The following is a 22747-nucleotide window of genomic DNA, read 5'->3' as shown; positions in this document are numbered from 1 at the left end:
GGCCGGATGGTTTCTGTGGGTTCACCCTCCTGAAGGATGTTCTCACGTCGGCTCAGAGACTAAAATCACAGAATCATTGGGGGCAGTGGGAGTTTGTGAAGGTTCTGCCATGATTTGACAGTCAAAGTGAGCACAGAGGCACTTTGAGCAAAGTGAGCTCATCTGGGGTGAAGTCCTGTTGTCACTTGGTTTCACTTTGTAAGAGGTGATGGTGTTCAACTCCTACCAAAGCTGTGGAGCATCCTTCATTGATTCAATTTTGGCCACTTCGCCCATGAGAAGGCTTTCTGGAGATAGTATCTGGACCTCTTGCATCTTAATTGGTCGCCAGACCTGAATGCCTCTGTTCTGGCCCTCAGCCGTTTTCAGATCTCATGGTTCATCCAGGGCCTCTGGTTGGGAAGACTCTGAATGATTTTGTGGGGACACACTCATCTATGTCTGCTTTTAGAAAGTCTGTGACAACCATGGTGTATTCGTTCAAATCTACAGATGAGTTCTTGAACATGGCCCAGTCCACCGACTGGAAGCAATTCTGTAGCCGTTCCACTGCCTCCCATGACCACCCCTTTGTTGTCCTAAGCTCTGGAGTTTTGTTCTTTAACCTGTGTCTGTATGTAGGTAGGAGGACAAGCAAGTGATCAGATTTCCCATTGTGTGGTCTGGGCATGGAACAGCTGACATTCCTTATCCCAGGGCTTCCCAACCTTTCTTATGCCATGGACCCCTACCATTAACTGAGGGATCCATGGACCCCACGTTGGGAACCCCTGCCTCATCTTAATATAACAGTGGTCTAGTGTGTTGGGATCTCTGGTGCTATAGGTTATGTGCTGATGGTAATTGGGCAGGGATTTCTTCAAACAAGCCTGATTGAAATCCCCAACTATGATTTGAAATGCATCGGGATGGACTGTTTCTTGTTTGGAGGCAGCATAATGCAGAATCTCAAGTGCCTGATTATAGTCAGTTGATGGTGATATGTAAATGCAGTCAGGATCACGGAAGAGAACTCTCTTGGTAAATAGAATGGTCGGCTTTCGATTGTTGGGTGTTCAAGGTTGGGGGACAAGAGTATGACAGAACCACCACACTGGAGTTCCACAAAGAGTTTATCATGAAACATACACCTCCACCTTTTGCCTTTCCTGAATCAGCAGTTTGGTCCATCCTGTGTATCAAGAAGCCTTGGAGTCTGATCGCTGTATGTGGGATACTCTGAGTAAGCCAGATCCCGGCAAAACACAGAACACGACAATTTCTCATTTCCCTTCAATGCAGCAATCTTGCCCTCAGTTCCTCAGTTGTGTTTTCCAGCAACTGCTCATTTGCCAACAAGATGCTGAGTAGAGGGGGCCTCATCCCTCTGCTTGGAGTCTACACCTCCTGCCGCACTTCCAGCCACGGCAATGAATGCTTATAGGTGCTGTAACTGCTGACTTGAGAGTTAAGTCTACTGATTCCCTCTGAAGATCATGGAATCTGTGGTTCATTATGTCAGTTTGAAATAAGGAAATCACATGCTGCAGATCACAGTGAGAGTAATTCAAAAGAGATATATGTAGAGGTACTGTGTGTAGCCCACTGAACTTCAGGTTGTTTTACAGCCACAAGTTTTACTTGCTTAGCAGAGTGTCTACCCCCCACCCACCAACCCCAGTCAGGAAAGATGTTATCCCACAAAACTAAGAGATCTTCCACAGCGATTAAATCTTTAGGCCTGAATGGGACAGTTCAAAATTTACTATGCTGTGGATGTCTGTATATTGTAGTAGGTGTATTATACTGTACCCCTCACTCTGGCAGAGGGGCCCTGGAACATATCCTTAGGAACTGCCCAAAAGCCTTGAAAGAAGGCTGCTGCCACTGGTGCCATAACCAGGTGCTGAAGGCAGTGGCTGAAAGTATCTCCTTGATCATAGCAACAGTAAGCACCTCGCCAACCTAGAAAGCCCATAGCCTTTGTCAAAGCTGGAGACCAACCAGAGCCTCAGCCCAGATCACCAGCAGGCTTCCCTTTCCACAGTGTCTGACTGGCAACTGAAAGTTGATCTGGGCAGGCAATTAAAGTTTCCTGACTTCATCACATTATCATCCCTGAGGCCTGACATGGTCATTCTGTCCGAAACCTGGAAGCAGGTGGTCATGGTAGAACTGACAGTGCCTTGGGAAGACTGGGTTGATGAGGCATTTGAGTGTAAGAAAGCCAGATAACAGGACCTGGTACAGCAGTGGCAGAGTCTGTGGTGGTGGGCACAATACAAGCCTATAGAGGTGGGGTCTAGAGATTTTGCTGGCTGCTTGCTGTGCAGAACCTACTCTCTCCTTGGGATTATGGTGGCTGCAAAGAAAAGGGACATCAGGACTGTCGCAGAGGCTGCTGAGCGAGCCCCCAGATGCCTATAGATCAAGAAGTGTAACTCATGGACCAATGCTGCTGGGACACAAGTTAGGGTCTGGTGAGTCCACATAAGCAGTACTGTGCAAGCTCTTAGGCACACATATATACTGTAGCCAGGGTGCCTTAGACATCTGCACAGTACTGCATTTGTCAAGATGGAGTGGGGAGCAAGTTTGCAAGTTTGGCGGGAGCAAATGTTGGAATGGCAAAGGTGGAGTGCTGTGGGAGGGGTGTGGGACAGGTAGCAGAGTACCATGGGTGGGGTGGTGTGGGTACAGACACACCCAGCCCTGAGACGGCAGGTAAATTAATTTGATTCCAAACAACTGGTTTATTGATCATTACAGAACGTTTCTCTGGTGTTTCCCACTGCTTTCCCCTTTTCCCAACCATGTTTCCCTTCTCCCACTCTCAGTCCATTAACAGAGACCCATATCAGAATCAGGTTTATCATCACTCAGATATATCATGAAATTTGTCTTTTTTGTGGCAGCAGAACAGTGCATGACATAAAATTACTACAGTACTGTACAAATGTCTTGGGCACCTTAGCGATATAAATGTGCCTAAGACTTTTGCACAGCTGATATTGATTGTGTATGTGTATATAAGTTGAGATGCATTTTGTATTGAGTTACAGTTTATAGCTAAGCAGGGAGGAGTGTTGTGTATTTAATATTTCAGTAATGTAAATATGTTGTTTGATTAACCAATCTTTGCTGTTTACGTAATTCATTATGGGCTATATGCAAAAGTATCGTTACGTCATATGGGCGGGCCTTGCTAAAGGAAAACAAAACTTACACAAGTTTCTCCAGCTCCCATTTTTGTTTTCTTTCGATTAGCTTCTGGAGTTACAAAACATTACATAGGCGACTCATTTCACAGTCTGTTTCGATGTTTCAATATACATGTGACAAATAAAGCTAATCTTTAATCCCATGTGCCATTGTTCAGTGAAGAGTACAGCTGTACAGAAGAATTCAAGTGCTCCTCTGTGCCCTAAACCCAAGTGATGATGGTTTGGGCACCTACGGTGTGAGTTGGTGGCAGAATCAGAGGCATTGTCCCTGACATGTTTTTCTTGTAGCCTCCCAACATCTCCAGCCGCATACCGAGCCCAGCTGGCATGGAAAATTACATCAGCAAGCTCAATGAGTACAAGCAGAAGAATGGCTTGGAAGTACGGTACGATATTAACCAGCTCATTACAGGGATGGCCCACATTCAAAAGTAAGTGCAGCTTTGTAAAGATAAATTATTATGTCTTTACCGTCTCACACCTCGCCAAACAGCACACCAATCTTCGTTACTGATTTTCCTCACAAAACTGAGAACAGAAACAGGCCCTTCAACTCTCAAAATTTTCCGGTGAGATGGCGGAATGCTTGGTCACAGCAGCCTCTGGGTCCAAACAAAGGTGTAATTGTTCATTTTTAACCTCTTTTTTTTACCATCAAAAGACACTTAAGCCCATCACCCCTACTGGGGCACAGGCCGCCAACAACAGCTCACAGAGTCCTCTGTCCTGGGCCAGTCTTTCAAGTTATCCCTAAGTGTAGCCCATTTTTTTTGGTGCCTTCTAGGTGAAGATTCTTCCTCTCCCAAGGATGAGGTCCTTGGAAGTTCTGTTGGCATCTCTATAGCTCTGAGTTTTTACGGAATGGAATTGCTAGCAGCATGCCTAACCACCCTCCTTCCGCACCAGGCTTAGGGCTGTCCATGGTGTAAATGGGTGGTTGGTGGTTTGCATTTGGTTGACTGAAAGGCTTGTTTCCGTTCTGTAATGAACCTATGCCTGTAGGCAGTTTACCGAGATGTTTTCAGATTCTGTTCTGAGTACAGTTCCATAAACCAATTTCTTTGTGTGACAGGAACATCCATTTTCAAGTGTAACCCGTATTGCATCGTTTTACATATACTTGCTATAGTTCAAAGTTAAAAGTAAATTTATCAAAGTATGTATGTGTATTCATATACAACCTTGGGATTAATATTTTTGTGACCATACTCAATAAATCCAATAACCATAATAGAATCAATGAGAAAGCTATCCACAAAGCGACAAACAACCAGTGTGGAAATGACAACAAGCTATGCAAATACAAAAAGAAAGAAAAAAAAAAGAAATAATAATAATCAATGAATAAATAAGCAATTAATATCAAGAACATGAGATGAAGAGTCCTTCAAAGTAAGCCCATAGGTTTGTGTGAACAGTTCAGTGATGGGGAGAGTGAAGTTATCCCTTTGGTTCAAGAGCCTGATGGTTGAGGGGTAATATTTGTTCCTGAACCAGGTAGTGTGATTCCTCAGGCTCCTGTGCCTTCTTGCTGATGGCTGCAGTGAGCAGAGAACATGTCCTGGGTGGGAGGTGCGGGTCCCTGATGATGGATGCTGCTTTCTGCGACAGCACTCTATGTGGATGTGCTCAATGATGGGGAGGGCTTTATTCATGGCGGGCTGGGCCATATAAACTGCTTTTCGTAGGATTTTCATTCAAGGGCATTGATGTTTCCATACCAGGCTGTGATGAATTCACTCTGTTGAATATTTTATGTGACAATAATAAACAATGTTGCTGCCCTGGCCAAGAAAGTTCACCGAAGCCTATAATGCCTCAGGAGCCAATTTTAGTTACTTATTTAGAGACACAGCATGGTAACATGCTCTTCTGGTCCAATGAAGCCGTAACACCTGGTTACAACCAATTAAAACTACTGACCTGTACGTCTTTGGAGTGTGGGAGGAAACCAGAGCATCTGGTGGAAACCCATGCGGTGAAAGGGAGAACATACAAACTCCTTATGGACAGCAGCAGGAATTGAACCTGGGTCACTGGCACTGTAATTGCATAGTTAACAGCTACACTGCCATGCCGCCCCTTTTCGGCGTGTCCTGTCGAAGCTTACCAATTTTTATTAATGCACCTTAGAGAACAGTCAGTCTGGATGCACAACGGTTTGGTATGGTAACTGCATTCTCTCTTCCCCCCCTCCCATCGGGCAGAAAATATACAAGTCTGAAAGTACCATCAGGCTCAAGGACAGCTACTAGCCTATTGTTAACATCTCTTAAACGGACCTGTTCTACAAAAAGATGGGCTAAGCCTCACAGTCTACCTCGTTACAATCTGGCACTTTAATGTTTACCACTCTGCACTTCCCCTGTAGCTTTTACACTTTATTCTGCATTGTTATTGTTTTACCTTGTTCCAACTCAATGCACAGTGTAATGATCTGATCTGTATGAAGCGTATGTTTTACTGTTTCTCTTGGTACGTGTGACAATAATAAACCATTACCATTTCCAACACTACCCATAATTAAACTAACAGAATATACACTGAATAATCAGAATAATTTATATGTAATATAACAGAATGCCCACTGTATCCAAACATTAATCCATAATGTTGTGAAGCATATTTTTCACTACTACCTTGAAAAATGCTTCAGAGACATATAGGAGAATTTGTGTGACATCAGGTTTCCATAAATCAGATCACTTGTTGGGCCAGAAAGGCCTGTTACATGTAAATTCTCCCACACGTAAGCTGACCCCCTGGATTTATCGGTCAGGTGTACTGTTTTGATGATGTGTCAGTGGCTAAAGTGACTGTCATTGTGTTGCAGGTTTAGTTGTCAAGTTCTCATTGGTGATAGAAAATACCCAGAAGGCTTTGGAGGAAGCAAGCAAGACGCCAGGAGAGAAGCCGCAAGGCTTGCATATGAGGAAATTGGGAAATATCAATGTACTTCCAAGGTACTGACTGAGTAGAAGAGGACAATGTGGCACATAGACCCAGAGGACAGTCAAAAGCAGGCTTGTTAGCACAGCTGGTGAAAGATTCAGCTGCCTGCTCTGTGCCTTGTTGCTTAAAGAGCTCTGTGCTGGATGATTAGCAAGAGATGTGGGAAAGATCACTTCTCCTGGTGAAGGGGCTGTTGGTAATGTGATCACTGAGTCGAGTATGACGTTCTCTTGAGGAATTGTCTGTTGGTGGGTCCTCGGGTTACTGTAGAGGCCACTGCGTTCACCAGCAACTTTGATGTATGTTGCTTGAATTTCCAGCATCTGCAGAATTCCTGTTGTTTGCTGTGGTTAGTGGTTGGGTCTTTTGGTTGTTCAGCGTTCAGCAGCTGCTGCTTGAACAGATTTCCTCCAGGTGTAGAAGTAATTTCCTCAGGCTGATTTTGATCTTACCTTTAACACCATTCCTTTGCCCACCAGGGGCTCACTGACCTTCAACTGGGAATAAAGGATCTGTCTGGGGAAATGTGAGTTAGACATCTAGATGATGTGACCTACGATGATGTTGTTCATATTGGCCTCTTCCAGTACACTAGTGAAGGAATTACAGTGGAACCCAACATTTCTATATTGCAATTAAGAGGGGTTGGAAAATTTTTGTTGGAAGGGGCCCAAATGTTGGAGCACAGGCACTGTGATAATCAAGGGTGCAGTGCTAATTTTTTAGGTGCCGGAGCTGACAAAATGCTTCCCATTTCCTATATCCCCTCCTAGCTGATCGCCAAACTACGCCAGCTTGGTATCAGCTCATCCCTCTGCAATTGGACCTTGGACTTCTTGACCAACAGATGGCAATCAGTTAAGTTAGACAACCTCTCCTCCTCCACTCTCACCCTGAACATCAGTGTGCCTCAAGGCTGTGTGCTGAGCCCTCTTCTGTACTCCCTTTTCACCTGTGACTGCATTCCCGTACATGGTGCTAACTCCATAATCAAGTTCGCAGACGACACCATGGTGGTTGGCCTGATCAGAGGGGATGACGAGACGGCCTACAGGGACAAGGTCCAGCACCTGGCCGCGTGGTGTGCTGACAGTAACCTGTCCCTTAACACCCAGAAGACCAAGGAGATCATTGTGGACTTCAGGCATGCCAGGAGCCACACTCACGTCCCCATCTAAATCAACGGAGCTGTAGTGGAGTGTATATCAAGCTTCAAATTCCTTGGTGTCCACATTTCCGAGGATTTCACCTGGACCCTAAACAGTGCCTTTATTTCCTGCGGAGCATGAAGAAAGCTCACCTCTGTCCCAGGATATTGATGGACTTTTACCACTGTACCATTGAGACCATACTCACCAACTGCATCTCAGTGTGGTATGACAATTGTCTCGTATCGGACCGCAAAGCACTCCAGCGTGTGGTGAATACTGCCCAGCGGATTATTGGCACCCAATTGCCCACCATTGAGAACATCTACCATTAACGCTGCCTGGGCAGGGTGAAAAGCATTATCAAGGATGCATCTCACCCTAACCATGGACTTTTTATTCTCCTCCCATCTGGTAGGCGCTACAGGAGCCTCCGCTCCCGCACCAGCAGGCACAGGAAGAGCTTCCTCCCTGAGGCTGTGACACTGCTGAACCTCACATCACAGCACTAAGCAGTATTGCACCCGTATTGTACTGTCTCAGTACGTTTATATTTGTGTGCTGTAGCACTTTTTTATTTTTATTTACTCGGCACAATGACAGTAAAGTTGAATCTAATCTAATCTAATATATATGTCACACCCAATTTGTGTACCTGCTCATTTCACGTACTGGGCAACTTCCTTGCCCATTCATGAATAGGGCTTCTTATAATGTCAAGCACTAAACCAAGATGAAAGAAATATATGAATTCCAGAGCTCCACAAAAATATAGTGATAGTTAAGACATTAACAAGATTATAGCCTATCACTACATTTCAGTGTATAACTGGTACAATAAAACGTACAATACTTAATTTAATAACATGACAAAGTATTGCACAGTTGCACTCACTAATGATCATAAAATATAATTATCAAGCAAGTAAAGAAAAAGATGGTAATCATGTATTTTACCAATTTAAAAGTAATTACCTACTTACCAAATTCCACCAATGAGAAGTTTCACAATAATTTCCACAAAGGGTCAGGCGTAATATGTGTTGGGGGGTCTGAAGCTACTCTTGTCCTGGTGTCATCTGCTGATCTGTGGTACCACAGCCATGATGTGGCATACGGCTCAGGATTCCACTCAACTAGAGGAGGTCCGTGTAGTTTAACAAACATAAGTGATGATACGTGATTTATGAGAATTCTTGAGCATGCTGTTGTTGTTATCAAGTTCTAGTGACTTGAATTCTCTCTCACACTCAGCAGTACTAATAGGAATAACTTGTGAACAGCTCAGTAATGGGCGTAAATCTTGGAGGATGCAACATTCACGATCCTCCACATAATCTCTGAAGGCACTTATTACAGAGGAAGAAGAAAGCTTAAACCTCTTACAGAGAGATGATACTGCAGCTTCTCCATAATTGGGCGGTATTTCAGTAGGCCAGTTATCTTTTCATTTAGCAGGAATTTATACATACTTTGAGGTTTAGAAGTTTGAGAACCTTTCAAGGATGTTGCCGTGAACATACGGTGCTGCAAATTGTTCATAAGACTAGTAAGAAACTGTAGATAATTAATGGAGACAATTTTATTGTTGCTTGTTAAGGTAATTTCTCCAAACTTCCCCTTTTCAACTGCCTCTTGAGCTTCTGGAGTTTTGTGTACCAGGTTGCTTTTTCAGTACATGTAGTGATCTTATGGTCCGTTGGATCAATTTGTCTGCATAAACAATGGTGGTAGTGCATTTCTGTAAACAGTCTGACAGTAAACCAAGTTCATGCAACGTGTCATACATCAGAGTTAAGTCCAATAGAAACTGTTCTGAAGAGAGAGTTTTCAACAGACCTTCATAGGTTTTTCTGTCACTCCCAGATCTTGTTTCATCCTTCATTGCTTTTGCCACACTGCTGAAACTATTCAAAATGAGCTAGCTACCCTCCTGGTGCCCAAAGCATGGCCTATTTTGCAAATTTGTTGTTCTAGTTGATTTAGAGGTGATCTGCTGTAAATAGAGTACATTTTGTCCATAAATGATTGAAAATGGTTTATTCCATGAAGTTCTCTCACTGAATCACCTACTGCAAGTTCTAATCTGATTAACACAGTGCCAGATTATCACATCAGGGTAATGTTCCTTGAGAATTGTAGCAACACCAGCTTTGACACCAAGCATTACGCCCTCCCCATCACTAGCAAATGCTACAAGGTTCTGTTTCAAATAAGAGTCATCAAACCCATGGTTATTGAAACAGTTCAATAGATGCTTAGCAATAGTTGCAGAATTAGATCTAAAAACATAAAATGGGGATCTCCTTCCTTATCACTTTCACATTTCAAATAAACTATTAGGACAGTCTTAATGCTCAGGCTTGTTGATTCATCAATGAGAACAGAAAATTTGCCATTTATCTGCTTGATATGCTGGCAAATTTTCTTTTTCATATTAACAGCTATGTGATTAATTATCTCTGTAGCACTAGTGGGGGAATGCAGTCCAATTCCAATGTCAATACCATTTTTTTTGAAGCTCCAATAAGCCAAAGTGATCAGAGTATGGTCTGTCATTCTGAGCTAAATAATACGCAGAATGAAAAATTGAACAAGTTGCCTTTAGTTGTGAAGCATTCATGGTGTCACATAATTTTCCAAGAGCATCTTCACTAGCTATATTTTCAACACTTAGAGCAGCAGTGTGAGCTTTTGATAGTTTGTGATCAACAATTATTTTTCTGAGAGATTTCAAGCGTGTACTTCGATCAGCTCCATAATAGGATACTTGGTACATCTGCCATGCTGATTCTCCCGTGATCTTTAAGTTCTTGAGGCTGTAGTGCTTTACACAGCTAGCCAGCCATCCCTTACTAGCCTTAAACTCCTTCCTTTCGCTCTCCTCAACCCCCTCACAGTAGTGCTCATAGAGGCTCAGTGCTTTTTCATGCATAATTTTGCCATCACCAGGGATATGCTTCTGTGACATGTTCTCTAGCCTCACACTTAATGCTTTCTCAGTCTTTGCAAGCACTTTATCACAAACCAGAGAGACCATTTTTGCCATTGTAGGGGTAGCACTAACACTTCCACGAATTTTGGCTTCTTTCTGCTTTATTGTGCGAATGCTCGATTCGTTCTTACCGACCTTACGGCCTACTTCGGCAAGCAACATGCCACTTTTCAAAAGATCTAAGATTTTTATTTTCTTGCCGAACAATGCTCAAACGACGAGTGCTGGAGAGAGCCTGAGGATCTGTGAAATGGCAGGAGGCTACAGCAGGGTATGCTGGGATAACGGGTCGAGCGAGGAGGAATTTCACAAAACAGTCACAGCTCCAGGATTTCACCAAAAGTGATCAAATACCCTAATGTTATTAATGGTATTTTCCCCACCAGCCACCACCCCCTCTCCCCAACCCCCGCTTCCGTAAAATTCCCTCTATTTAATATGCGGCTGCTGTTAAATTCGCCGCTTGTTTATTTTGACTTCTTTTACAGAGGTGCTGGAGCGGTGCTCGGGTGAACTGCAGCAGCACTGCATCCCTGGTGATAATGTTGTGGTGTGTACAATAACTGCAAGTTTTGGGAGTGGGAGGCAGTGTTGGCTTGGAGAAGCAGAGATGTTAAATGTTTTGGCAGGTAGTAGAGGTGCTGTGGTAGGGGTGTAGGCATCAAGCCTTTTGGCTTTGCTGAATTGATGCTGGGGAAGGGTGATCGTGTTTTATTGGTTCTAAGCAAGGAAAGACAGAAAGAAACAAGAGCTTTATTTGGCTCATAAACTTCAAATCATACAGTGAAATGTGTTGTTTTCATCAATGACCAACACATTCTGAGGCTGTGCAATGCTTCCAGCACCAACACAGTACACCCTTAACTTACTAAGCCTAACCCATACGTCTTTGGAATATGGGAGGAAACAGGAGCACCCAGAGGAAACCCACACAGTCACAGGGAGAACGTACAAACTCCTGATGGGTGATCACTAGCGCTGCCATGCTACCTCACTATCCGCAGAACTGGCATTTCAGGATCTGCCCTTCCCACTGACCCCATTGGACCTTTCCTCAGCCTCACCGGGTGCCCCCTCCCTTCCAAATGGGAAATCTCCAAATGAATTTTAAGAATGTTTTCCAAAATAATGGCTGTGGGCCTGTAGTCGCTGGAGTTTAGAAGAATAAGGGACATATCTGACTGAAACCTGTTGAATATTGATTGGTTTAGACAGAGTGGACATGGAGAGGATGTTTCCAGCAGTGGGGGAGTCTAGGACCAGAGGGCATTAGATCGGGAGGGTAGATTCTAAAGAGAAAGAGCATTTCTTTGATTGATGCTGCACTTTATCTTTGCCTCTTAAAATTAAGATTATATCAAAATCAAGAGGATATGGTAGGTTTAAGTTGAGAGGAAGGAGTTTGAAAGGGGACCTGAGTGGTTAAGTTGTTTTACACAGCGAGGGGTTGATACTTGGAATGTGCTGCCAGAGGAGGTGACAGTCATGTACACTTGTGGTTTAAGAGCATTTAAATGGTCAAGGCATAGAATTTGTTGGATTGAGTCTGATGGGCAGAAAGGTCAGCATGGAGATGATGGGCCAAAGGGCCTGTTTCTGTGCTGTACACTTCTGTGACTATAAAACTAAACCTCTTTTCTCTTTATTTGATTTAGGATCTCGAGAAATCACTGGTAGATGTGAGGAATGAGGAAGAGCCCAAGGAGAATGCAGAAGACTTTCCTGTCCAGAATCCCCAAAGGTACTTCCATTTTATATATCCATCCCTCCATCATCTATACAGTATTTTCTAGCCCAATGAGCCTGCCGCCCAATTACACCCACGTGATCAATTAATCTACTAATCCGTACAATAGTTACCCTTTTAGGAGAAGGGACCCTGTGTTTGAAAAATGATCCAGTTGTTTAATGTCTGATTCTTTTAGGGATAACTTGCCTGTCTTCCTTCTGTCCTTGCCCTTCTTCATTCTCACCCCATCTCTTCTCAGTTTTTCACTAATCTCTCTCTCTTTTCTTCCCCATTCTCTCGCTCTTTTACTCTCTCTCCTTCTTTCCTGTCCTTATCCTCTCTCTTGCTTCTTCTTCCCATGCTCTCCCTACCTTTCTTCACTCACTGCTCTCTCTCTCTCACCCCTCTCTGTCAGCCCCCTTCACCCCTCCCCCCCTCTCACCCCTCCCCCTCTCACCCCTCCCCCTCTCACCCCTCCCCCTCTCACCCCTCCCCCTCTCACCCCTCCCCCTCTCACCCCTCCCCCTCTCACCCCTCCCCCTCTCTCACCTTCCTCCTCTCTCACCCTCCCCCTCTCTCACCCCTCCCCCCTCACCGCTCCCCCTCTCTTTCACCCCCCTCCCTCTCCCCCTCCCTCTCCCCCTCCCTCTCCCCCTCCCTCTCTCCCCCTCCCTCTCTCCCCCTCCCTCTCTCCCCCTCCCTCTCTCCCCCTCCCTCTCTCCCCCTCTCCCCCTCACTATCTCTATCTCTATCTCTCTCTGTATCTTTTTCTCTCTCTTTCTAACCCCACCCTTCCATTTTCCCTCTTCTCTTTCCTGGCTATTTTTCTTCCATGGTAATTTATTGAACAAAACTGTTGACATTGAAGATCAGAAATGGAAACAGAAAGCACTGGAAACACTCAGCTGGTCAGGCGGCATCTGGGAAGAGGGAAACGAGAGACACTCACCGGGACTTTCCTTTCTCATCTTCCTTCCCCATGTCACTGTTGTTTCCTCTCTCCTTCCCTCTTTTACCATTCGTCCTTATTCGCTGTCACCACCCACTTATCTCCCTTCATCCCACTCTCCTCTCATCCCCATTCCCTTCCAGATGAGTTACTGGACTAGTAGTGAGTGTCTGAGACCAATAAACACAAGAGGTTCTGCAGATGCTGAAAATCCAGAGTAAAGTACGAAATGCTGGAGGAACAGCATGTCCCGAGGAAGGTTCTTGGCCCATAAGATTGGCTGTTCCTTCCTCGGTAGGGAAAGCGGGGAGTGTCCACGAGTACAGGGACGGGGATCCAAGGATAGTGGGAAACGGGGCTAGGGGTGCTGGTGTCTTTGGAAGAAGCTTGGGAAATGGGACGCAGTGAGCCAGATTTGGGACTTTTGAACAATGGGATAACCAATTATCGGACCTTTTATTTATCTCTTAGAACACACACCAAAAACTCAACAGATCAGGCAGCATCCATGCAGGGAAATAAACAGGCAACATTTTGGACTGAAACCCCTCATTAGGTCATTGAGTAAGAGAACAGTACAGTACAGAAACAGGCCCTTTGGCCCATCTAGTCAATGCTGAACTATTAATCGGCCTAGTCCCCATCACCTGCACATGGACCATAGCCCTCCTTACCTACAGGTCCTACTGACTTCCTCCAGCATTTAATGAGATCAGCTGTGATGAATGGCAGAGCAGAGTCAATATGTCAAAGGTCCTTGTTCTGCAGCAGTTATCTTGTGGTCTGATGGACCCGGGGTCAGGGGTTCATGACCACTGGGGAATCTGAATTCACATCAAATAATATGGTATTGTAAATAAAAGTTGATCAGGTAACAATACCATGAAATTTCTTAGATTCTTGTACTCTCAGGTTATATACGGTGAGATATACTTTGATAATACACAATATTTACTTTGAACTTTGAAACCCATCAGTATCTCTCAGGGAAGTAATTTTACCGTCTTTATCCAGCCTGCCATCAGACTCACCGGTGTGGTTGGCGATTAACCACATCTTCAGGCCAGGAGCTGGCGCTGCCTGTGGGACCTTGGTGTGCCCAAATTGGCAGCTTTATTTCTGATACAACAATGGAGTCATGGAGCACAACAGCATAGAAACAGCCCTTGGGCCCATCCAGATGGTGCTGAACCGTTATTCTACCTAAGTTGTATCGATGTGCACATGGAACATAGTCCATCCATGTACTTACCCAAATTTTCATTAAGTGTTGAAATCAGACCCACACCCACCACCACAATAGTAACTCCAACAACACAAAATGCTGGAGGAACTCAACAAGTCAGGCAGCATCTATGGAAGGAAATGAACAGTCCCGATGAAGGGTCTTGGTCTGAAATGTCGACTGTTTATTCCCCTCCGTAGATTCTGAGTTCCTCCAGCGTTTTGTGAGCTTCTGAAGATTAGCAGCATCTGCAGAATCTCTGCGTAACTCTCAGAGCACTCGCAGAATTGTAAAGCACATTGGGTGGTGTCGTCCCCATGACTGACACAACTGAAAAGAATGTTCTTCCTTGTCAGGTTAACAAAAGATGAGGCAGCTCGGCAGGAAGAGACGAGTAATCTGCCCTCCAGTGTGGCTGCCGCTGAAATCTCCACAGACTTCAGTTCCAGAATGGTACAGAGGTCCTTTTAGATTAACTTTTATTAGATTACTTTATTTGTCACACGTACATTGGAATATACAGTGAAATGTGGCATTTGTGTCAGTGACCAGCACAGTCTGAGGACGTGCTGGGGCAGCCCACAAGTGGCACCAGAATCATGGTGATAACATGTCATGGCCACAACTCACTAACCCTAATGAGTACGTCTTTGGAATGGGGGAGAAATCTGGAGGAAACTCGCGCAGTCATGGGGAGAACGTACAAACTCCTTACAGACAATGGCGGAATTGAACTCATGTCACTGACACTGTAGTAGGGTTACTGTACGACTGTGATGTCTTCATGATGTTCCATTTTGTTTTATTCATTGTTCATTGTCACCCCCCCCCACACCCCTTCCTCAGTCTGAACCCCCTCCTGGCCCTAACCCATCGCTCGCTCTGTAACCCCCTGCCCTACACCCCTCCCTTTTCTGTAACTCTCTCTAGCCTCTATCTGTCTCCCTCTTTCAGCAACCCTCTCCACCCCTACACCCCTCTCTCTGTAACCACCCTCCCTGTCTCTGTAATACCCTACACCCCTCCGTCTTTCTGTAATCCCCTCGTCCCTACACCCTCCCTCTCTCTCTAACCACCCTCCCTTACACCCTCCCTCTATCTGTAATACCTTATACCTCTCCCTCTTTCTGTAATCCCCTCCAGTCCATACACCTCCCTCTCTCTGTAGCCACCCTCCCTCTCTCTGTAATACCCTACACCTCTCTGTCTTTCTGTAATCCCCTCGTCCCTACACCCTCCCTCTCACTCTAACCACCCTCCCTTACACCCTCCCTCTATCTGTAATACCTTACACCCCTCCGTCTTTCTGTAATCCCCTCCAGTCCCTACACCTCCCTCTCTCTGTAGCCACCCTCCCTCTCTCTGTAACCACCTTCAGTCCCTACACCTTCCTTCTCCCTGTAAACCTCACCCCCTCCCTCTCTTTGTAACCCCCTACACCCCTCCCCTCTGCAAGAAGCAGCTTTAATGCCATTAAAAGACGGTTCAGAAATTGCCAGCTTCAAATGTGTCTGTGGTCAAATAGTCTTCCCCTGCCCTGGTGTAAGTGATGTGTTCCTTGATTGTTTGCAGTCATTCAGAGGTTCAGCAAATGCGGTTGGAGAACTGAACGAGTTTTGCCAAAAGAGAGGACGGTCCCTTGACTTCCTGCAAGTGGAACAGCGAGGACCTTCTCACGTCCCAGAGTAAGAGAATGTAGAGCGAGGGGCCCTGGGAACCAGGGAAAGGGGCATAGGAGTGAACAGGCTGGAATCTTCGCCTTCTATCGAAGCTTGGGGGTGATGAGATTGAGATATTTGAGATCGTGAAGGGATTTTGTGAATGTGTGTACTGTAGAGGATTAGAGATTGGCTTTATTTGTCACTTGTACTTTGAAATGTGACACAGTCCAAGGCTGTGCTGGGAGGTGCCCGCAAGTGTCGCCACACTTCCAGCTCCAACATAGCATGTCCACAGTTTACTAGCCCCAAGCAACACACACACACAATGCTGCAGGAACTCAGCAGGTCAGGCAGCATCTGTGGAAATGAGTAAACAGTTGACATTTCAGGCCACAACCTTTCTTCGGGACCAAAGACACTAGAATGAGAAGATGGGGGAAGGGGATGGAGGACATGTGAAGATGATAGGTGAAGCCAGGTAGGTAGGCAGAGTAAAGGGCTGGAGAGGAAGGAATCTGATGGGACAAAGGGAGAAGGAGGGGCATCAGGCAGAGGTGATAGGCAGGCAAGAAGAGTAAGAGTCCAAAGTGGGGAATAGAAGAAGAGGGGAGGAGAGTGAATTTTTTTTTACCGGAAGGAGAAATCGATATTCACGCCGTCAATTCAGAGGCTACCCAGATGGAATATAAGGAGTTGCTCCTCCACCCTGAGGGTGGCCTCATTGTGGCACAAGAGGAGGCCGTGGACCGATAAGTTGGAATGGGAAAGGGAATCAGAATTAAAATGTTTGTTTGCTGGAAAGTTCCGCTTTTGGCGGATGGAATGGAGGTGCCTGACAAAGCAGGACCCCCCACGTCTGACAAGTCTGATCAATTGGGAACACAAGGCTGCATTGGGAACACCAGACACAAAAAATGTTTGGCAGATGAAGATAACCGTGGGAATCGATAGGTTCATAAAAGATGTCAGTTGACATTTTGACTGTAGAGATGGAGACAGAGCGATTGAGAAAGGGAAGGGAGGTATTCAAAACCCTAATCCATAAGTCTCTGGACTGTGGGAGGAAGCCAGAGCACCCGGAAGAAACCCACGTGTTACGGAGAGAGAGTACGAACTCCTTACAGACAGCGGCAGGAATTGAACACCGATCGCTGGCGCTGTGAAGCATTGCTACTGTGCTGCCCTATAAAAGTTGCTGAGAAGTTTGCTCCTTTGCTGAGCCAGAAGTCGAGTTTGTCACTCTGGGATGGGTTTTATCACTCAGTTTTGATAATACTTTGATGATAAATTGATTTTGATTTTGACAATTGAACTTGCACCTACCACTTCTGCTCAGGGCTCATTCCACACTCGCCATACCCTCTCATGAAGAAGTTTCTCCTTGAGTAACCCACCTTTCACCCGAAACCTTTGACCTCTAGATCTGCTTTCCCCTAGCTGAGGGGAGGAAGAAAACCTGCATGCATTCACCCTTTGATGCAAACACGGGGCCAGCAGGCAGTGGGACTGAAGAGTTGGGGAATGATTCAGCTCAAACAGGCCCTTCGGCCCATTGAGGTCATGTCAGCTCTTTAGTTCTCTTTGCCTGTAATCTCCCTGTAGCCCTGCACATTCTTTCATTTCAAAATTATCCCCATTTCCTTTTAAAGGTCCCTCCTGGCACTTTTGTTGCCTCGTCCATTCCAATTAATCATAACCTACTCAGAAAAAAGGTTTTAATTTAAACTGTTCTAGCAATGAAGAGTTCTTGGAGGAGTTTGTCCGTTCTCTCCATGACTGCACGAGTTTCCTCTGGGTGCCATGGTGTCCTCCCACATTTCAAAGACGTACGGGTGTCATATGAGTGTAATCGCGTGGCACAATTTGTTTGGGTCAGAAGAGCCTGTTACCGTGTCACTTCTCAAAGTATTCCACCGCATCTGCAGTTCACAAATAAGTATTTCAGATTTCGGCCTGTCCTCTAGTTACCCCGTATTGCTGCCCCAAAACCCGAACCTGATTCCTAATTCCCCACTGACCCAGAACCTAGGGAAAAAAACTACAAAACAATGTGTCTAATTCTTCTTTGCGTGCTAATGGAAGGTGCTGTTCCCATTCCAGGTTTATTCTACAATGCGTAATAAGTGGAAAAAGATTTCTGAGTGCCACTGGGAAAAATAAACAAGATGCCAAGCAGAAAGCAGCATCTCTGGCTTTGGAAGAACTGAAAGTACGGCCCCTGTTATTTTACTTTCCTCCCTGCTATTTAATGGTGGTATCTTTCTGTCTCATAAACTATTTTGGGTTCCACCATCTTGAGGAGAAAGGCTCCTTCTCTATGTGCTTTTAACTAATTTGCTCACCTCCGCAAAGCTTTTAACATGAACTGTTACAGTGCATTGCATTTTTTGTGAAAAAGTGTTTGAAGCTCGTGGCCTGTATTTACTAGAATTCAGAAGAATGAGGGTGACCTCATTGAAACTCATTGAATGGTGAAAGGCCTTGATAGAGTGGATGTGGAGAGGATGTTTCTTATGGTGGGAGAGTCTAAAACCAGAGGACACAGCCTCAGAATAGAAGGGTGTCCTTTTAGAGTGGAGATGAGGAAGTTCTGTGGCCAGAGAATGGTGAATCTGTGGAATTCTTTGCCACAGGTAGCTGTAGAGGCCGTCTTTATATATATTTAAGGCAGAGGTTGATAATTCTTGACTGCTCTGGGCATGAAGAGATATGGGGAGAAGGCAGGAGATTACAGCTGAGAGGAAAATTGGATCAGCCATGGTGAAACGGCGGAGCAGACTTGATGGGCCAGATGGCCTAATTCTGCTCCTATATCTTATGGAATATTTCTAGAGGTTTTTGAGACAAAGAGAGGGTGCAGAGGAATATAATGCTCGTGGATTGAATTTTATTACCTGAAGCTTATGAATGGAAACACTTTTCCTAGAGCAAGCTCCAGAATTGATTTTTTAAAATAAAGTTTTGCTCATTTGAGATCCGTGCCAGTGAGGATTGTGTTTGCAAAGCCATCGTTCATTGTATGATCACCTGATTCGTGTACAGCAGCGGTACCCAACCACCGGGCCACAAAGCATATGCTACCGGGCCGTGATGAAATGATATGAGTCAGCTGCACCTTTCCTCATTCTCTGTCACGCACTGTTGAACTGGAACATAGGGTTGCCAACTGTCCTGTATTTGCTGGGACATCCCGTATATTGGGCTAAATTGGTTTGTCCCATACGAGACCGCCCTTGTCCCGTATTTCCCCCGCTAAGGTAGAGCGTTCCTATGAAACCTTCCGTGCAGAAGTGGAGTAAAGCGAAGAAGCAATTACCATTAATTTATATGGGAAAAATTTTTGAGCGTTCCCAGACCCAAAAAATAACCTACTAAATCATACCAAATACCACATAAAACCTAAAATAACACTAACATATAGTAAAAGCAGGAATGATATGATTAATACACAGCCTATATAAAGTAGAAATCATGTATGTACTGTGTAGTCAGGAAGATTAAGCCAAACCCGATTTGTGGGAAAAAAAATCGGCACATACACGCATGCGCACACAGGTGCCCGCGCAAGGCTTCATGGTCATGGTAGTCTTTCTCGGGGTAAACACAAGTGTCCATATTTGACTGCTACTTTTGTCCCTATTTGGGAGTGAGAAAGTTGGCATCCCCAGCTGTAAAAGACATGTTGAGGTGAGTTTAACCCTACTTGAACATCCCCCACCCCCCCCCCCCGGGTCGGCCGGTCCGCAAGAATATTGTCAATATTAAACTGGTCCGCGGTGCAGAAAAGGTTGGGGACCCCTGGTGTACAGCCTGTATATCTGAGGGAGCATTTGGGAGAGCGGCAGGTTGGATCTGCTAGCTGCTGCAGGTATCTCGATTGGCGGCCACATTCCTGTTCCAGCTGTTCACCGGGACAAACCCTGCTGTAGCCTGGCCATGACCCGTAGTGTGAAATTTTAAAAAATGACTCAGTTGTGGTTTTCAAAATGATGGATGGTTTTAACAGGGTACATAGAGGAAACATATCAAGTATAACACAAACAAAAACAGCTGGTACTCCTTCCCTCCCTCCCTTACTCTCTTATTTTATTTTATTGAGAAACAGTGTGGAGTAGGCCCTTCTGGCCCTTTGAGCCATGTCACCCAGCAATCTCCTGTTTTAATCCTCCCCTAATCTCAGGACCATTTACAATGACCAGTTAATCTACCACCTGCAATGTCTTTGGACTGAGGGAGGAAACCCATGCGGTGATGGGAGACCATACAAGCTCCTTCCAGGCAGAGGCGGGGATCGAACTCAGGTTGCTGGTACCTTAAAGCATTGCGCTAACAGTTATGCTACTGCGCCGCCCTTCCCCCTTCCTTTCCAGTCCTGACGAAGGGGCTCAGCCTGAAACACCGACTGTTTATTCCTCTCCATAGATGCTGCCTGACCTGCTGAGTTCCACCAGCATTTTGTGTGGGTTGCTCTGGATTAACAGCATCTGCAGAATCTCTTGTGTTTAGGAAACCCATTCTTACTGTCTGGTGAGGCGATAGGCAAAGATCGTAGACTGAAGAAAACATTGGGGTGGGGGAAGGAGAGGGTGAAATCATTTCGCTTGATGGTCTGGTAAGTGGATCATTGGTACCTTTCTTTAATAAGCAAGTCATGCATGAAGTGATATATCCTAAGGCTACATCCACACTACGCTGGATAATTTTGAAAACGCCGGTTTCGAGTAAAAACGATAGGCGTCCACACTAAGCATTTTTCAAAATATCTCCGTCCACATTAGACGGATATTTGGGCGAATCTCCTCCTACTGGGCATGTGCAGGACACACAGAAAACAAGCGAAGAGGAAACGGTATACTTGGTGCGCGTTTGTCCAGTTACAGAATAGAAAAACTTTAAAGGAATTGCTCTTGGCTCTCGCGCAGGAGGACTTAAAACTGAAAAAAACAAATACTGTAGCGTATGGAGGCAACCGACGGGGAGTTCACGGACAGTATGACCCGGCTGACGACGAACATTGAAAAACTGACTAACTCTGTTGCAATAATAAATCACCTTGTTAAATGTATAAAACATGTCTGCATCAGTGTTATCTTGTATTTCCTTACAATGTTACATTAGGCTGTTACACATCTATTGTCAGAGAAGTACTTGCATAAATAGGCTTCAGTCTCGTTGCCGTCTGTTCTGAATTGTTAGGTTCTGCGAAGCGCAGAATCAAATATCGCTGTGATGATTGTACGCTCTAGTATCAATTCTTTGGTGACAATAAAGTAATAATAATAAGAATAAGAAGAAAACAATGAAATGCCGCGCTGTTGCCATCTGTTCCAGCACGTTATGACAGCGGTTTTAAAAAGCTCCGGTTAACCCGTACACACTGCAGTGCATATTAGGCGTTTTCAAATTTATTCACTCTGGAGACCGTTTCTGAAAATCTCCGATTTCGGGGGCTGAAAACGCCGTTTCGGTGTGGACAGAAGGTCAAAACGAAGAGAAAAGGCTTCGTTTACAAAATTATCCGGCGTAGTGTGGATGTAGCCTGAGTTAGATCATGGTGACATCTGTTAGGCAAGTCATGACCTCAGAATTATTTATTATTTGCAGCATTTGTCTTCATTTGCACGTTGTCTGTCAGTCATTGTTATGTATAGTTTTTCCTAAATTCTATTGTATTTCTTTATTTTCGTGTAAATACCTGCAAGGAAATTAATCTTAAAGTAGTGAATCTTATGGTGCATGTACATACTTCGATGATAAATTTACTTTGAACTTCCCACCACTGTCTGACAGGAGTTTGTACTTTCTTCCTGTGAGCACTTGGGTTTCCTCCCACATTCCAAAGATGTACTGGTTAGTAGGTTAATTGTTCACATGGGTGTAATTTGGCCAGAAGGGCCTGTTACAGTGCTGTATCTCTAAATAAAATCAACTCTTTAAACCGAGTAACACTGAATGCTGGTTTTGTCGGGATCTGGAATTGTGGTGCAATGAATCCTTGGGTACCGTGTTTATGACTTAAAAATTATTGGATTGAATTGACCTTATTACATACATCCTTCACATACATGAGGAGTAAAAATCTTTATGTTTCGTCTCTGTCTGAATGCGCAGTTTATAGTAATTTGTCATAAATAGTATGTACAACAGGACAGTCAAGATAGCATAGAAATACAATTGTATCAGTGCAAATTGGATTTAGGAGATTGTGTTTCATTTTTGTATACACAAACACTAATTTTTTTTACATTCTTTGTTTCTGTATCAAAAACGTGATAAATTCAGAAGTCCAATGATCTATCATTGTCATCAGGAAGCGAGCAAAGCAGAAGCTGGGAACAGTAAGTATGTGAAAGTATTCATAGGTAATTGTACTTTGGTCATAGAACTATCCTGAACAATTTAAAACTTTGTTCATAGTTTTAATATCTGAATAAGATTCAGGTTTAATATTATATCATGAAATTTGTGGTCTTGCATCTCAGTACATTGCAATAGGTAATAATATTAAAAACCAAAGAATTACAATAAGACATATATGTATAGTTAAGTTCAATAAATAGTGCAATAAGAGAACAAAATCAAAAGTTAGGAAAAAGAGTAGTGTGGTAGTATATGTGGGTTCATTGTCCATTCAGAAATCTGATGATGCAGGGGAAGGCGCTGTTCTTGAAACATTGACTGCGTGTCTTCAGGCTTCTGCACCATCTCCTTGATGGTAGCAAGAAGCGATGTGGGTCTTTAATGATGGATGCTACCTATTTGAGACATTACCGTGATGTCTTCAATGCTGGGGAGGCTAGTGCTCCTGCTGGAGCTGGGTGAGCTTACAACCTTCTGCAGCGTTTTCCGATCTTGTGCAGTGGCTCCTTCATACCAAGTAGTGAT

The 22747-nt window shown here is 44.5% G+C and overlaps 1 protein-coding gene across 2 annotated transcripts in view; it reads left to right on the top strand.

The window, feature by feature from the left end:
- The window catches only part of LOC134341817 (interferon-induced, double-stranded RNA-activated protein kinase-like), a 67647-nt gene that overhangs the window by 11337 nt on the left and 33563 nt on the right, over positions 1 to 22747 (top strand). For both annotated transcript variants that reach the window (XM_063039761.1, XM_063039755.1), the window contains exons 4-10: positions 3492 to 3634; positions 6037 to 6166; positions 11954 to 12039; positions 14558 to 14654; positions 15774 to 15886; positions 17963 to 18071; positions 22145 to 22200. In XM_063039761.1, the coding sequence (XP_062895831.1) occupies positions 3492 to 3634; positions 6037 to 6166; positions 11954 to 12039; positions 14558 to 14654; positions 15774 to 15886; positions 17963 to 18071; positions 22145 to 22200 (734 nt within the window). The remainder of the gene's footprint in view (positions 1 to 3491; positions 3635 to 6036; positions 6167 to 11953; positions 12040 to 14557; positions 14655 to 15773; positions 15887 to 17962; positions 18072 to 22144; positions 22201 to 22747) is intronic.

This window comes from Mobula hypostoma, chromosome 2 (genome assembly GCF_963921235.1).
Source record: "Mobula hypostoma chromosome 2, sMobHyp1.1, whole genome shotgun sequence".
Lineage (NCBI taxonomy): Eukaryota > Metazoa > Chordata > Chondrichthyes > Myliobatiformes > Myliobatidae > Mobula > Mobula hypostoma.
This window is presented reverse-complemented; position numbering and strand designations above follow the sequence as displayed.